The sequence below is a fragment of the Notamacropus eugenii genome, chromosome 1 (genome assembly GCF_028372415.1).
Source record: "Notamacropus eugenii isolate mMacEug1 chromosome 1, mMacEug1.pri_v2, whole genome shotgun sequence".
Classification (NCBI taxonomy): Eukaryota; Metazoa; Chordata; class Mammalia; order Diprotodontia; family Macropodidae; genus Notamacropus; species Notamacropus eugenii.
This window is the reverse complement of record NC_092872.1, coordinates 247,939,679-247,955,322: the sequence shown is the minus strand read 5'-3', so window position 1 is coordinate 247,955,322 and position 15,644 is coordinate 247,939,679. Positions and strand designations below refer to the sequence as shown.

General features: G+C 38.2%; 1 protein-coding gene across 1 annotated transcript; it reads right to left on the bottom strand.

The window, feature by feature from the left end:
• Nucleotides 1-8,422: 8,422 nt before the first annotated feature.
• On the bottom strand, nt 8,423-9,403 carry LOC140515280 (olfactory receptor 6B9-like). The gene has a single exon (XM_072625935.1). The coding sequence runs from the start codon at nt 9,401-9,403 to the stop codon at nt 8,423-8,425; it is 981 nt and encodes a 326-aa protein (XP_072482036.1).
• Nucleotides 9,404-15,644: the final 6,241 nt, after the last annotated feature.

The window sequence follows — 15,644 nt, the reverse complement described above, 5'->3', positions numbered from 1 at the left end:
TTTATAAGTATTGTTGTTTGGAAAAAACTCAAACATTTCCCCATATTAATCCTCTTAATTTATAACAGGTTGCACTCTTCACATTCATTATTTGACTCAGTCAGCAAAAAAACCTGGGAGTTCGCTTAGTCATTCATTCAGTAAATAATACTCATCAGAGATGAAGATGGAGAGCATTCTAACAAGGGGAGACAGTTGGGAAAATGCCCAGAAAAGGAGAATTGGAAGAGAGTGGTATCCTGAAAACCTGGAGAGAAGAGAATATGAAGGAGATGTATGATAAGCAATGTCAAAGCTAGCAGAGAGGTTAAGAAGAATGAGGATTGAGAAAGGGCAAAGAAAAAATAATGGAAATAAAAAAATAATTATGTTAAGGAACACAATAATGAAATAAATATAGTGTGATGTAGGTGAAGTGATCATTAGAGATAAATGTATCTATTTGAACATGAGTATTCAACTAAAAACCCCTAAAACCAACCAACAAATTAGCAAATACTTCAAAAGGATAAAAGTATAAATTTTAGAATTAAGAAGTCAAATTAAAAACAGACAAATGGATAATACAAAGACATGGTTTTAAATTTGATTTGATTTGATTTCATTTGAGGCAATCCTTGGATAAAAAAGCAAGTATATTAATAATGTCCATCCAACAATTAACCCTCTCTGGCTGAAAAGCAACCATGTAACTAAAATTTTGGAAAAACAGTCACACCTCCGTGAATACATTTTAATCACTTGAAACCCGCAGTTACTGTTGGGGAAGGAGGAATGGAAACTTTTTTCAATTTGCCATTGTACACCTTCCTGAGCTAATCCCTAGGGACTCATTAGCTATCTACCAATGATAGGTAATGGCTACACACTTCTGAAGGAGGCTAAGAGGAAGCAGCATAACTGGTATGTCTCCCAGGGACATATTTAAGTAGAGAAATTGGGGGAGTCAAATGGCAGATCTAATGTGTATCCCAGTTGTGAGGCCACAGATTTGTTTTCCCCCTGGGGTATCCAGACTAGCCAGGCTCTAGAGGTACCTTGGACAGAGCTCATAATTGATTTACATTCTCATTTCCCTTAATATCCTCGGGATTTTAAATATGGTTTAACCAGACACATATCTCCAGATCTGGAATGCTCTGCACTCTGTTTAAGTATGATTTATTCAAGGTTCATAGAATTAGAATCTTAAGAGATGGAAGGTAACTTGGAGGTCATCTATTCCAACTTTCTATCCAATGCAGAAATCCTTTCTTCAATACCCTAGATAGTGCTCACGTGATTATTGCTTGACTACCTCGTTATAGGTAGTTATGGTAAAGATAGCAAAAATGTGAATTTTCATTTATTACTATAAGATAGAGGCAAGTCATCTTGAGGAAGAGACCCTGATTGGGCTAGTGGAGCAGAACAAAACTGTGCTGAGAGAACTAACCTGAGAGTTCATTAAAAAGTCTTTTCACTGACTATTCCTCATGCTTCTCTGCCTCCCCATTGATATTGTCTCCTATTTTCAGGGTATATTTCTTGTATGTACATAGTTGTTTGCATCTCATCTTTTCCATTAGAATGTGAGCTCCTCAAGGGAAGAGACTGTGCTTTTGATTTTATTTTAGAGGTAGCTAGATGCTGCAATGGATATTATGTCATGCAAATGTTATACTTGGTCTGAAGTCAGGAAGATCTGAATTCAAATATGGCCTCAGATTCTTACTAGCTTTGTTACCTCAGACAAATCAATTATATCTCTGTCTGCCTTGGTTTCCTCAGTGCTATAATGGAAATAGCTATTAGCAACTACCTAGGAATTATTGTGAGGGATCAAATGAGATAATATTTGTAAAGCACTTAACCTAATGCCTGGCACACAGTAAGTACTATCTATAAATAGTAATTCTCTTGCCTTTTCATTTGTATCCTTAGTACTTAGCACAGTACCTGGCACATTTTAAGTACTTAATAAATGTTTTTATGGATGATGATGAGAATTGAGAGCTCAGCAAGAGAAATATTTGATGCAGCTCTGTATTTACCTTTGATTGTCCAGCCTTGCTTCCATCATTTACGTTCCTCCAATACTTTAATATTGGGCTACTTCCACTTCTTAATAAATCACAAGTATTATACTTTGTGAAACATCTCTTACATATTTTGAAAAAATGCAAGGTGGACAGTGAGTTCCTTTTGGTTTTTAATAGATACCTCCCCTTTTTCTTCCTCATTAGAATTACTTGTGTTCTCAGAATTTCATTCTTAAGACTTTTCCGTGCTTCTTGGTCCATCCCTGTCTTATCCCTCTGAAGCTCTAAATTAACTTTCTTCTAATTCCTTTTCCTATGGACAGTTTTTCAAATATCTTTAAACTGTTCAAACCATAGTTCATTTTCCTCTCTTTGTGTAATTACTTTTATTAATCACACAGAAGATAATTCAGTTCAAAGCAAACACATTTAATGAAGTAGTATGGTGGTAATAGATAACAAATATCCTATTAACCTTGAACTTACTCCCATGCAAATACAGAAATGCTTATTCAGAAGAGTTGACATGAATAGGGATCAACAATGGGGTGTACACCTGCAGGCTTGAGTGGAAGAGTGCACATGCAGGTAATAGTAAGACAGTCAGATGAAGGGGCAACTCATACCTCTGGTCATGTAGAGCTGCTTAGAGCAAAGTATGCATGATGAGAAGAGTTTGAAGATAAGGGAGATTTTCCAATTCTATAGAGCACAGTGGAAGAGGGAGGGTAGAGATGGATAGAGACTTAGTAAGGGAAGGACTGAATGAGATGGGGATGTGAGTGCTGGGAATGATAGAAGGGGGAAAAGGCTTTTGTCTCAAACAAAGCAATTCATTCTCAAGGATTCAAGAAACTGGAGGTGGAAGTTTTCTAGCTATAGAACAGGGGAAATACCTCTGCATCAGAGTCTATACCATCCTGTGATGATAATGGAGACATAGATATCTATAATCCCTTTACAAACATGGAAGATCTAGGGAATAGGGGCAGTTGGATCAGGTTCCTGGGCCAATAAGTACCAGATGATCGGATAAGCTGAGGCAGCTAGGTCATGTGGTAGATAAATTGATGAACCTGATGTGAGAAAGACTTAAGTTCAAATTTAGTTCCAGATACTTATTAGCTGTGTGATCCTGAGCAAGTCACTTGGCCTCTGATTGCTTTGGTTTCCTCATCTGTAAAATGTACATAATAGTAGCATCTACCTTCCAGCATGGTTATGAGGATCAAAAGAGATAATATTTACAAAATGCTTTGCAAACTTTAAAGCCCTGTATGAATGTTACTACTGTAATAATGATAGCGATTATTAATGTTTCCTAAAGATATTAAAACAAACAAAACAACATAGGCCATACAAGAGTTCTTAACTTTGCAATAAGACTTCTTTGTTATAGGAGATCTAAAAATAAAGATTATTCCTCCAAGTCTCTGCTTTTCTAGTGGGTATCCGGGTTCTGCCTACTTTTAAGGAGTGACTATCATTCCTCTTAGTATTTCCTAGAGCATAAGCCTGATGGTCGGAAGACCCGAGTTCAAGTCTCAGCTGCCCTGTCACTTCCTTCAGGTCTGACATGCCTCACTGCCATTTGACTTACTGATGCAACCTAAGGACTTCTGGGCTTTGCCATCTGACATCCACTTAAATGTCCTTTTATGTGTTGTGAGCTTCTTGGGAATGAGGAGTGCCTAGATTTCCCCCAGCCCTCCCCTGCAACTTGGATCTCTATCATTTCTTAGCATATTACAGTGCTTAATAAATGCTTTTTGCCTTCATTCATTCATTTTCACCTATGCAAATTAAAATCTGTGTGACTTTGGGAAAATCAATTCCCATCTTGGGGCCTCACTTTACTTATCTGTATGTGGTGGGGGCTAGGTTCAATTCCAATGTTAATATTCTATGAATTTCTGAAGGGAGCATTTGAAAATATTTGAAGAGTATTCGGGGACCCATTGGACATTGCTCTTCATACAATGGTATCTCTTACAAATTGACTTACCTTGGAGGTGACAGACAACTTGTTCTTGGCTGTCTGTTCAAGGCCTTTGTCAAAACTATACTCTTACTGATATAAAAACAACATTGTCCCCCATGTACATTTAGGTTTAGGGAAAACTTAACCAACCCTCCAACTCTATGGAGAATTACTGTTTCTTTTCTGGCCACAATTAACTTTAGGCCAAAATACTAGTCCATTAATTGAAGACAAGGTGCCACTGCTTTCATCTCACTTTTTTCAAATGAAAACTTGATTATTCTTTATTAGAACCAATAGTCAGCCACATGTTCTTAGTGCTGAGAAATTAACTTCTCATGTCACCAGTCTGGAGTCTATCTTTCCCAAATAGAGACAATGTGATTTCTCCAAGTGCCATGTCTCTTCTAGTTAATCAGAGAGGTGGAATGACTGGAAGTCTGAGACTGGGTAGGAGATGCTCCCCATGTGCTTTAGGTACAATTAATCTTTTTTTAAAAAATGAATTTTCATTGAAATCTTTTGTACATCAACAGAATTTCTCTTAACAACCCTCTTTCACATCCTTCCAGAGAGTCATTCCTTATAACAAATAATTTTTTAGGAAAAAATAAAGAGAAAAAGGAAGAAAAGAAACATTTGGAAAATTGATCAATATACCCCCAAATTCTGAAAACAAATGCAATGTTTCTCACTCATGAACCTCTAACCTCTGCAAAGGAGTGGGCTGGCCATGCCTTTTCTTATTTATTTTTTGGAGTCATACTTATTCTTTGTAATATTGTGACATTTATTTTTAATGTTTTTTGCATGTTTATTCTTTTCTTTTTTTTTCTCTTTTTTTCTTTTTTTTTTGTAATGTTTAACAATCACTGCCATACAATTGCGATTTTATCCCTCCCCACCTACTCCCCACTACCCCCCTCCCTCCCCACGACTGCATACAATTCTGTATAGATTCTACATATACTTTCCTATTGAGTATATTTTCACTATAGTCATGCTATGTAGTCAGACTAAGATAAATGAAAGAAATCATATAACAAATCAGAACATGATACACAAACACATACACATACACAAACATGATCTGCTACAATATGTGAGTTACTTCCATATTTCTCTCTCTGAGTGTGGCAGGCATTTTGCCTTGAGATCCTCCATTGGGATTTTTTTTTTTTTTTGGTAAGAAGTTCTTGTGTTATTACAAAAATCTAAGTCTACCAGATGTTTATTCTTTTCATTGTCATTGTTGTAGTCACATTGTTGTTTCCTTGGCTCTGTCTCCTTTTCTACATTACATTCATTACATAGATTACATTTTTGTTATGTTTTAAAGCTTACAAAACTGAAAAATAATGACAAAATACCTTTATAAGATAGCAATTTGCTGTGAAAAGTTTTTGTTTTATATTTCTTTAATTTCAAATAAAGCCTTTTAATTCATTTTCATTATCTCTGCTCTCTTTATCTTCAGCATTTTTGGGGCCATGATTCTGTTCTTGGGTCCTGATCGGGTTTGGTACAAGCCAACTTTAAAGAAAAGAATTCTTGTCTATAGTCAGGTAAACTATACCTGATATTATTTGTCAATAATATCTTGCCTTTTAAAAGTTTACATATGTTATGTCATTTGAGGTCTTATAACAATCCAACCTGGTTGGTTATTACAGCTATTATTCTCATTTTGTGGAAGAGAAAACTGAGACTGAGAGATAGTCTCTTGCTTGAGGTCATACCAGCTAGTAAGTATCAGAGGTGGGATTTGAATCCAAATCTAGGCCTCTATTACCTTAGAAACATTTGATCCTGGATGCACTTCCTTTTTCTGGAGCCATTTGGTATGTTTAGAAAATAGCTCTGTTTCTGATATGGAGCAGAACCAGGGAAAGGCATTTAACCAATCCTTTTATTGGAATTTCTTTCACAAATAGGAGACCACCTGGGTTAGTTATCTGCTTGTTTTTTCCTGGATAAGGGTGGACTCACTTTGTCCATACTATATGGACAAAACATATGGAGCTTTGAAGCCAATTCCAGTGTTGTCAATTAGTTTTCCCTTCCTCATTCCTGCATTCCAATTAGCTACTGGCCCTCAAGTCCTAAGTTGGCCTGTAGGGCAATAGGATAGTTTAGGAAGAAGTGTAGGTAATGAGGTTTCCAAGTGAATAGGAGTAGTACTGGGCTTTATTATTACTCTCCAAATCTCATCTCATATACTTTGTACAGCCCTTTCTCAGGTCTTCCTTCCTTCAAGAGCTTCAAAGCACAGTTTCCTCTCTGGAGTATCTTAGGGGAAGGATTTATTTTACAGAGTCACTTATTCGATGAATCTCCCACAAGGAACCTCAGTGGGCATGAGGGGGATGGGCACTATGACTTCTCTTTCTTTTTTCGTCAAGGTTGGATAGAATAGAGAGCTTGGAGCTGGGAGAGAGAATGAGGCATACACAAAAGCTTCCATTCAGTTTCATATTCCTCTCTCCAATAGAGAGGCAGGTGAAGTCTCTCATGGAGTAAAGAATGTTGTGGGTTCATATTGGGAGTCCATGGAATAGAAATGGGCAAGTGAAAAGGTGGTGAGAAAGATCACTGGCAAAGCAAAGAGTAGGAGAGATTTTGAAAAGAATGTAAGGAATAATGAGGGAGAGAAATGTGGAGAGGGAGAAAGTAGTGTCTTTAGTGGCTAAAGGAGGAAAACTAGTAGGAATACTTTAGGTAGAGAGGTGAGGAAGGGAGTACTGTAGGTTGGGGATGGGAGAGAGGAGAGAATGGAAAGAGATAAGGAAAGGAATTACAATAAAGGACAGAAAAGGAGGGAGAGGTTGAAACAAAATGGAGAGGATGGAAGCTGGTATGATGGCAGAGAGGACAGGTAGGAGAGGAGGATAGAGGGGTTAACAATTAGGTGAAGATTCCAGAGGCTCAGGGAAGAATGGGATCTCTATTAGTATTTTTTTCTTCCCTCTTAAATACCTTTCCCTCAACCCTTCAACCCAGTCATTCATACACCCATCTCTGGACCTCTTCTGTTACTACCTACTCCCTTGTCTTCCATATCTGGGATTTCCCTTCAGTGCCCCATCTTTCAGTGTTACTGTCTGTGTTCCACCATCTTCACTTTGGCAACTCCAGTTCATCTCCATCTCCATTTCTTCTTTACCACTCTTCATCCCTTCCTTCCTTTGTCTAGCTTACCTCCTCCATCTCCAACCTTTTTGAACTTACTAGTGTAGGAAGTAGGGCAAAGCAACTAAAAAAGTAATTATAAACATATGATGATGCCTGAGGCTATGTAGTGTGGTGAGAAAAGACCTGAATTTTCAGTCTTCGAACGTGCTTGTCTGACTGGACAATCTCTTGGTGTTACTGGGCCTCAGTTTCCTCATCTATAGAATTATAGTCCTATCTATAGGACTAGACAATTTAAACTCCTTTTCAGGTATAAATCTCAGAATCTCTCTGCTCCTAGTTCCATCCCACCCCTTGTCCTAATCTTGACAGAATCTGTTTGCAGCCCAGGGTACCCATTTAACCCAGATAATAGGTTAGAGCAGGGGTCAGGAACCTGTGGCTTCAAGTCCACTTGTGACCTTCTAGGTCCTTGGATGTGACCTTTTCACTGAGTCCAAGCTTTACAGAATAAAACTTTTTATTAAGGGGATTTGTTCTGTGAAGTTTGGACTCAGTCAAAGGGTCACACTTGAGGACCTAGAGGGTCACATGTGGCCTCAAGGCTGCAGGTTCCCCAAGCCTGGATTAGAATCTCCCAAATAAGCTATTGCTATCCATTGCTATGGTGCTACTCTTGGACCTTGACCTTTGAAATGAAATAAGCCAATCTTGTAGCTTAACGTGAGGGATTCCTCTAAGGAGGAGGATGGCAGTAGGAGGTTTAGCCTTTTTAAAGCTTTGGTCAAGAACAGAGCTTGGAAGCTCACTTCTAGACACTTTTTCCCATTCGATACACAAGAACTTATTAGAGTGGCCAGCACATGGCATTATTCCTTGTACCGATTCAATGTAAACATGATGTTGGGAAGATGTCAGTTTGGAAGAACGACATGAATTCAATGAGGGAAGTGAGTTTGTTTCATGTCTTTTTATTCTCAAGGTTCAGTGAACTACAAGTTCAAGATGAGTTATCAGGGTGATCTGGAAGTTCCCAAACTGATATATTTCTTGTACTTGTATAATTATTTTTTGAGCACAAGTCCAAGACTTCACATCCAACCCTATCTTATTGGATTCAACACGTGGTTCTAGCCACATATTGGATGGACTTGAGAAGGAAGGCATGATGCAAATTAGGAGACCAGAATGGATCTGCAGTTTTTCATTTTGACCTTTCATCCACCAAATGATTTTCCCCTCTTTCCTGAGGAACAGAGGTAATATGAGCAATGAGACACACCTAAACTCAGGTGGATTTCCTTCTTATGGAGGACCTGAAGTGAGCAGCCACAGAGAGTCTTGAGATCCTGGTGAGTTTGGCCAAGGCCTCCCACACTTCCCGGTTCCTTAGGCAGTATATGATAGGGTTGATGAGTGGTGTCACCACTGAGTAGATTATAGACACCAGCTTGTTAAAGTCAAAGGTGCTGATGGCCCGGGGCCGGGCATACATAAATATAGTAGTAGTATAAAACACAGTGACCACTACCAAGTGGGAGGCACAAGTAGAGAAAGCTTTGTGGCGGCCTGTCCCAGATGGAATCCTAATGACAGTAGCCAGGATACAGATGTAGGAGAATGCTGTCACAAATAGGGAAGTCATGAGCACAGCCAGAGCTGCTACAAAGTCCAGAGTCTCTATAGCTTCTGTGTTTGAGCACGAGAGCTTCAACAGTGGAGAGATGTCACAGAAGAAATGGTTGAGTACATTGGGGCCACAGAAGCTCAGTTGGGAGATGAGTACAATTGACACAAAAGAAGCAAGGAAGCCACTCAGCCAGGCACTTAGGGCCAAACCCAAGCAGAGAGTTGGGTTCATGAGTGCTGGGTAGCGCAGAGGGAGACAGATGGCCAAATATCGGTCATAGGCCATGGCTGCCAGGAGGAAGCACTCAGAAGAGGCAAAGGAGAGAAAGAAAAAGAGTTGTGTGAAACATCCAGCAAAGGAGATGGTCTTCTTCTTAGTCAGGAAGTTTTCCAACATCTTGGGGATGGTGACTGAGGTGTAGAGGGCCTCTAGTACTGCTAGATTAGCCAGGAAGAAGTACATGGGAGTGTGGAGTTGCCGGTTGGCCCAGACAATTATAATAATGACCACATTCTCTATAAGGGTCATCACGTAGATGATACAGAACACCAGAAACAGCAGAGTTTGTAGGTGACTAAGGCTTGGGAAACCCAGTAAGACAAATTCTTTCACAGAGAAGGTACCATTAGTATCTTTCATATTCTTTTATTTTATATAGGTGGGTGATTGCTGAATGATAGATTTAAAGAAAAATGGACAAATGGTTATTATAGGGAGTATGGTGGAAAGTAATTTTCTATCTCCAGTGAGATGGTCACAGGGAGTGGGCATGGACTGAAGTTATAGGGAGAAGCGTTTAGTCTAGACATCAGAATGAACTTCTTGACAAGAAGAGTATCTACAACTCTAGATGGTGTATTGAACTAGGCACATTAAGGAAATATTTTTTGTTGGACATATTGAAAACTGAGGCGATACCACCTTGAACCAGAAATAAGATTGGATACCTTCTGAGGGCTTCTGATGCACACCAGTATGGTAGAAAGAGAACTGTATTAGGAGTCAAAGGTCCAGTTACTTATTTGGGCGCACAGGAGAATGTAAACAACTTTAGAGCAGCAACTGCTCTGCCTTTATACTCCCATCATATAACATACGATGTCTTCAATATGGTAGATGCTTAATAAATGTTGAATTGAATTGAACTCAATCCACCACTAAGTAGCTGAGTGATCTTGGCCAAATCACTTTGCTCTCTCAGAACCTCACTTTCCTAATTTGTATAATGAGAAGTATTAAAAATTGTCCTAATAACTTCAATCGAGGTGGCAAGTATGAAAATGCTTTTAAAAATGTGAAGCATTAGATGTATTATTACTACTGTGATTTTTTAACTCTCTATTTCAAGGGTTCTTAACCTTTTTTGGTATTAGGACCACTTTTGATAGTTTGACAAAACCTACTGATTCCTTTTCAGAATCATATTTTTAAATGTACAGAATAAAATATATAGGATTACAAAAGGAACTAATTATAAGATAAACTTCAATTTTAATCTACTTAAGCTTAAAATTTAACTATAGCTTAAAATAAAGACTTTACACTAAGACTTTTGGGACACATCATATTGAAATACAGTTATCAAAATACTTAGGTAGGGCTAAGAAACTCTACTTTCTAGTCTATTCAGAAAAAGAGGAGATAGTCAAGAATTTAATGTGAATCTCATTTCAATGCTTGGATGTTAATGTTGGAAGAAAGGTTTACACAAAATTAGCTTTTTAAAGAATGCCCAGTTAGGGAATATGAATAATATGACCACCAGCACCATAAGCAATTTTATCAGCGTTCACTATCTCCTAACCTTCTTGTTTTATCCAGGGAAGTACAAATTGTTTCCCATTCCTCGACTTCAGAGTTGTATCACATTTCCCAAGTGGACAGAGTCCACCTTAACTCCAACCAAATGCATTCAGTCCCAATTTCAACAGGGACAGGACCATTATATCCAATCTCATTGAGTAGTCACAACATATAATCCCACAGCTGCCATCTAGAATTATTGAACACATATGCACATAACCTCTCACCTTCAAGCCTCATTACCCAGGAAACTCAGTTCAGTGAAGAATTATTAAGAACTTAAGTTCAAAGGCTTTTGTGATATTTGGGGGATAAAAGGACAAAAAATAGAATAGTTCCTTCTTTGAAGGAGCTAGTGGTCTTGTGGGAATAGAGATAGGAGCTAGCAATGTCACAGATAAGTAAACACAAGATAATTTGGGGAGAAAGAGAACATTACCAGCTTGGAAAATTAGGGAAGAAAGACCACAGAGGTGATGACAGAACAGATGACCTGACCTGAGATTTGAAGGGAGAAAAGGATCCTGAGAGTCAGAGATTGGGAGGAAGTGAATTCCAGGTAGCTGGGATGACATGAGTAAATGCTTGGAGGTATAATGCTTGGAATATCAACTTTGTAGAACAGCTGGTGGCAAAGTTTGTCTGGAAGTGGTATAAATGGAAGTAATAGGAGGTAAGGTTAGGAAGATAGGTGGGAGACAGATTGTAGAAGTCCTTAAATGTGAGGCTGGGGAATTTGTGTCATTGAGACAATACAGAATTATTTAAGGCTTTTGAGGAGGGGAATAAAATGATCAACTCTGTACTTTAGAGAGATTATTTTCATAGATGTGTAGAGGATGGATTGGAAGAGGGAGGGAGACTGGATACAGACATTCTGAATTTTGAAAATATGCTTTCCTCCAATCCAGGGTGCACATACAATCATGGCTAACTTTCTTCTCTTTATCACACATTCTAGAAGGGAGTAGCCACTTCTCTCCACAACCTGTACCAAGGTTTCCATCATTTCCACCCCAGAAACCAGCTCCTCCCTTTTAGTGAGACTCAGATTCAATACATACTTTCCCCTTTGTCCATTCTCCTATCATTTGAAAGATGAAATTATTGTTAAGGCATGTCAAAAAATTATTTTGCTGCTCTGTTTTTGGGTGAAAGGCTCAGTAGATATCTGGATAATCAAAGTCTCCTATCACTACTAGTTTTGTACCTCTATGCTAGACTTATTATTTGTTTCTTGAGGTTCTCATTTGTTTCCTCCTTCTGTCCAGGTGCTCTGTAGTATACTTTGATGACAAAATCCTTTCTTTCTCCCTCCATTGATCTTCAAATGCTCTCCAAACTGCTGGTCATCATGATTTTAATTTTTTCTAACACAAATATACTTTTTTAAGATGCAATATTCTGAAGTCCCATTATTTATCCAGTTTCTTTTGAATGATACTTAGTCATCAAGAATTATATTCTAGTTACAAGTTTTATCCCATCAAGTCTCAGTAATATCTATGGGACTAACTTTGCCTCCTTGCATCAAGGCTTCTAGTTTTATTTCCTTGTAGCCTAAATTCCACTTGTATATAGACATATGAGGGTATGGGTTTTACAATGGCTTCTTTTCTAGGATTTTGTCCCCTTGAGGTATTTCAAGTGCTACTCTTCTTCCTCCATTGCAACTTCTCTCTATAGTTTTCTAGTTTTGTGGATACATACATACACCCTTTATATGTTAGGTTTGTAAGACCTCTGGTAAATACAGCCTTACTAGACTTTGTTAGGTATATTCCTTCCTTGGCTAGGAGCCCAACATCTCTATATTTTAAGCTGTTCAGAAACCCAAATCCTATGCACAGACATCTTCTTAATCAACTTTTTGCTTTCCAAAATATTGATCTTTTCATCCCTTTCTTTCAATGAGAAACAGTGGGAAAACACAACCAAGTTCTCTATGGTCTTTATTTTCTCTTCTAGACTTCATACTTTTTGGTAACACTTAAGAACTCAGATCAGTTTAATAAGCCATGAGTCAAGGGATGCTTGATGAAGCATGTTCCTAACAGTGATAAAAGACTTGGAGTGAAGAATGAGACAAATATACTTTTGGACATGGCCAATGTGAAAATTTGTTTTACTTGGTTATGCTAATTTGTTACAAGGTCCTTTCCATTGAGAGGGGGGACAGAAAAGGGAAAGTGGATTTTTGTTCATTAAGAAGAGCAAGTTTAGATAAGTTTCACCAGTATTGTTGTCTATAATTACTTCAAATTTCAACAGAATCTCCTAACTCCTTCCAATAGATTAACTGGGAGAGAGAATAGACTTGGTATTCTGGATCCTGGTAGGCAAAATTAGGGACAGTGAGTGAAAGAGAAAAACTTCAGCTCGATATAAGGAAAAACTTCTTAACACTTGTTCTTTTCTGTAGGTCTTCAAGCAAAACCTGAATGGTCACTTGCCGGGCATGTTGTAGAGAGATTTTTAATCAGATATGGGTTAAACCAGATAGCACTCAAGGTCTCTTCCATCTCTCAGATTCTGAAGTCATGGTAAAATTGTAAAACATTTTAGACATAGCATCATAGAATCATAGAATTGGGCCCTCCTCATTTGAGAGGTAAGGGAAATGAGTCCCATAGAAGCTTAGTAACTTGTTCAAGGTCACACAAGTAAGTAAGCATTATAGTCAGGTTTTGGATTCAGATCCTTTGGTTCCAGATCCAAAGGACCTGGATCGAAATCATATAACACTACACTGCCATCTAGTCCAAAAACATGTTTTAAGATGAGAGAGATGAAGATCTAGAGAGGGGAAGCTCCTTACTCATCTGAAATTGTAGCTTTGATCTAGGTTAGAGTAGGACCCTCAGAGGTGTGAGCGGTCTGAGGAGATATTGGTTTTTTCTGTGAAGCTATTCTCTGGGCATAGTCAAGGATGGATGGTGGAGGAAAAATATAATGATAAAAACATACCCTTAGGGAAGAAGCTAGTACTTACAGGGGCTTGATATCTCACAGGACTTCTGTTTAGGGGCTATAAGATTTAGTCTTTCCAGGGAAATGCTGTTTGCTGCTTAGGTAGTCCATTTATTTCTCAGTACTTCAGCTTACTGAGTTAAAAAACTGGGTAACAAAGCTAAAGATTTGTAAGAAAAAAGGTAGGGTACATTACTAATTATCTTTTCAAAGAGAAAAAGATATATTATGAATAGAGGATATCTATAGTTAAGCCACAAATATTCTTGTATCTGTGTTTTAACTTCATCTTATATTTATTTTTCAATCTTCCCCATTTCTTAGTCTACTTTTTAATTAAAGTATGATTAGAAATTCAAGAAATATGTCCAAATAAGTTTGCAAGGGGCATGAATAATTGACTACCCATATAATGAATTGTGGTTTGATGATCAACTAATTGTAGGAAATAGCCAACTCTTTGGAAATATAACATGCAATTTAATATTGGGAATTTGTGAAGATGAGACAGGATGGCACATACCTGAAGCCAGAGAAGTTAAGGCTGAGCTCATGGAGTTCTGAGCTGCAGTAGGGCTATGCCAATCGAAGGTCCACACTAAGTCTGGAGCCAATATGGTAAGCCTCCTTGAGAGGGGCCAGGGATTTCCTGATGTGGGAACTGGCAAGGGCTGGAGACAGAGTAGATCCAAGCTTCTCTGTTGAAAAGAAGTAGAATCAGCTTGTGAGTAGCGCCTCAACATCCAGCCTGGGAGAGATGGGGAGAATCATCTTTAAAAAATAGATGTGGCCAGATGTCAAATGACAGGCAGAATGGTAGAGTGGAGAAAGAGCATTACATCGAAAGAGAGAGCAGTCTTGGAGACTACTACCAGCCAGGGTCCTAATGAGCTTGGGCTAACTATTTTCCTCTTGGGATGTCAGTGTTCTCTGCAAAGGGAAGCAGTTAAATTAGATTATCTTCGAGGTCTCCAGGTCCAATGCTTGTGGCACTATACCATGCTCCAGATAATAAGGTCTTTTTAGGAAGTCAATCACCTTTGGACTTATCTTCTGTTCAATTCTACTCCACAAGAAACAACATCATAAAAAGTATACTGTAGTCTGTTTTTCAAATGGAGGAGTGAAGACAGGTAGTTGAAATGGCTGGCTCAGTGGTTGGAACCTGGATTAAAATACACCTTTGACTTCATGGAGTGAATGAGATGACAACATAGGATGGATTGTATTGAATGGTTTGGTATTATTCTTATATCAAAGGCTCCCAAAGAAGGGGGGGGGGATAGATTTTGTAGAATGTAACTTAAAGATCCTCACTAGTTAGCCTTTTCATCTTCACCACACTCTGAGATTTCATAAAACCATTTACATCGAATTCAGCTTGGAAAATAATTTGAGGCAACAAAATATATCTCATTGAGATATAAGTTTGTTTCCATGAAGTGCAAGTCATAGAGTTAACTCTTACATGACTTGGAAGTTTGTACTAAGTGACCACTGGCCCTTTCAATAACTCTGAAGTTCTTTGAAGGAAAATGGGCCAGGGTGGGGGTTGTGGGAAGCATTATGGATGGTCAAGGAAAATTAAAAAAATTGGTACCCAATTTTGAGAGAGCATGAATGGAGAATTATGTAATCAAGCCAAAAGAATCAGGAAGAATGAATATACACTTAATTCATTAGAGTTCATTCTGTAGAAAGTAGGGGTATCTCTGAAGGGTGGAAAGAGTTCATAGAATGATAATCTTAAAAGTGGAAAGGATCCAGGAAGTCATCTAGTTGAGCTACTCATTTTAAAGATGTGGAAACTGAGCCTGAGAGAGGTGTAAAAGACTTGTCCAAGTTCATATAGATAAATGGCAGAGCTGGGACTGGATCTTGGTAAATTTGAACTAGATAAAAGGAAGTATTTAAATGTTAGCTAGTAAATTGAAACTCACCATTTAAACAGTCCTATAAGCTAAAAATATAAATGAATTCCAAACAGATTTGGGAAATAACAACATAAGGAGATTTAGAGACACAGATACATTTCCAACCTTTGAAGCTGAGGTCAGGGAAGATATTCATGCCCTTTCTCAACAGTTTCCTGCTTGTCAGCATCCTA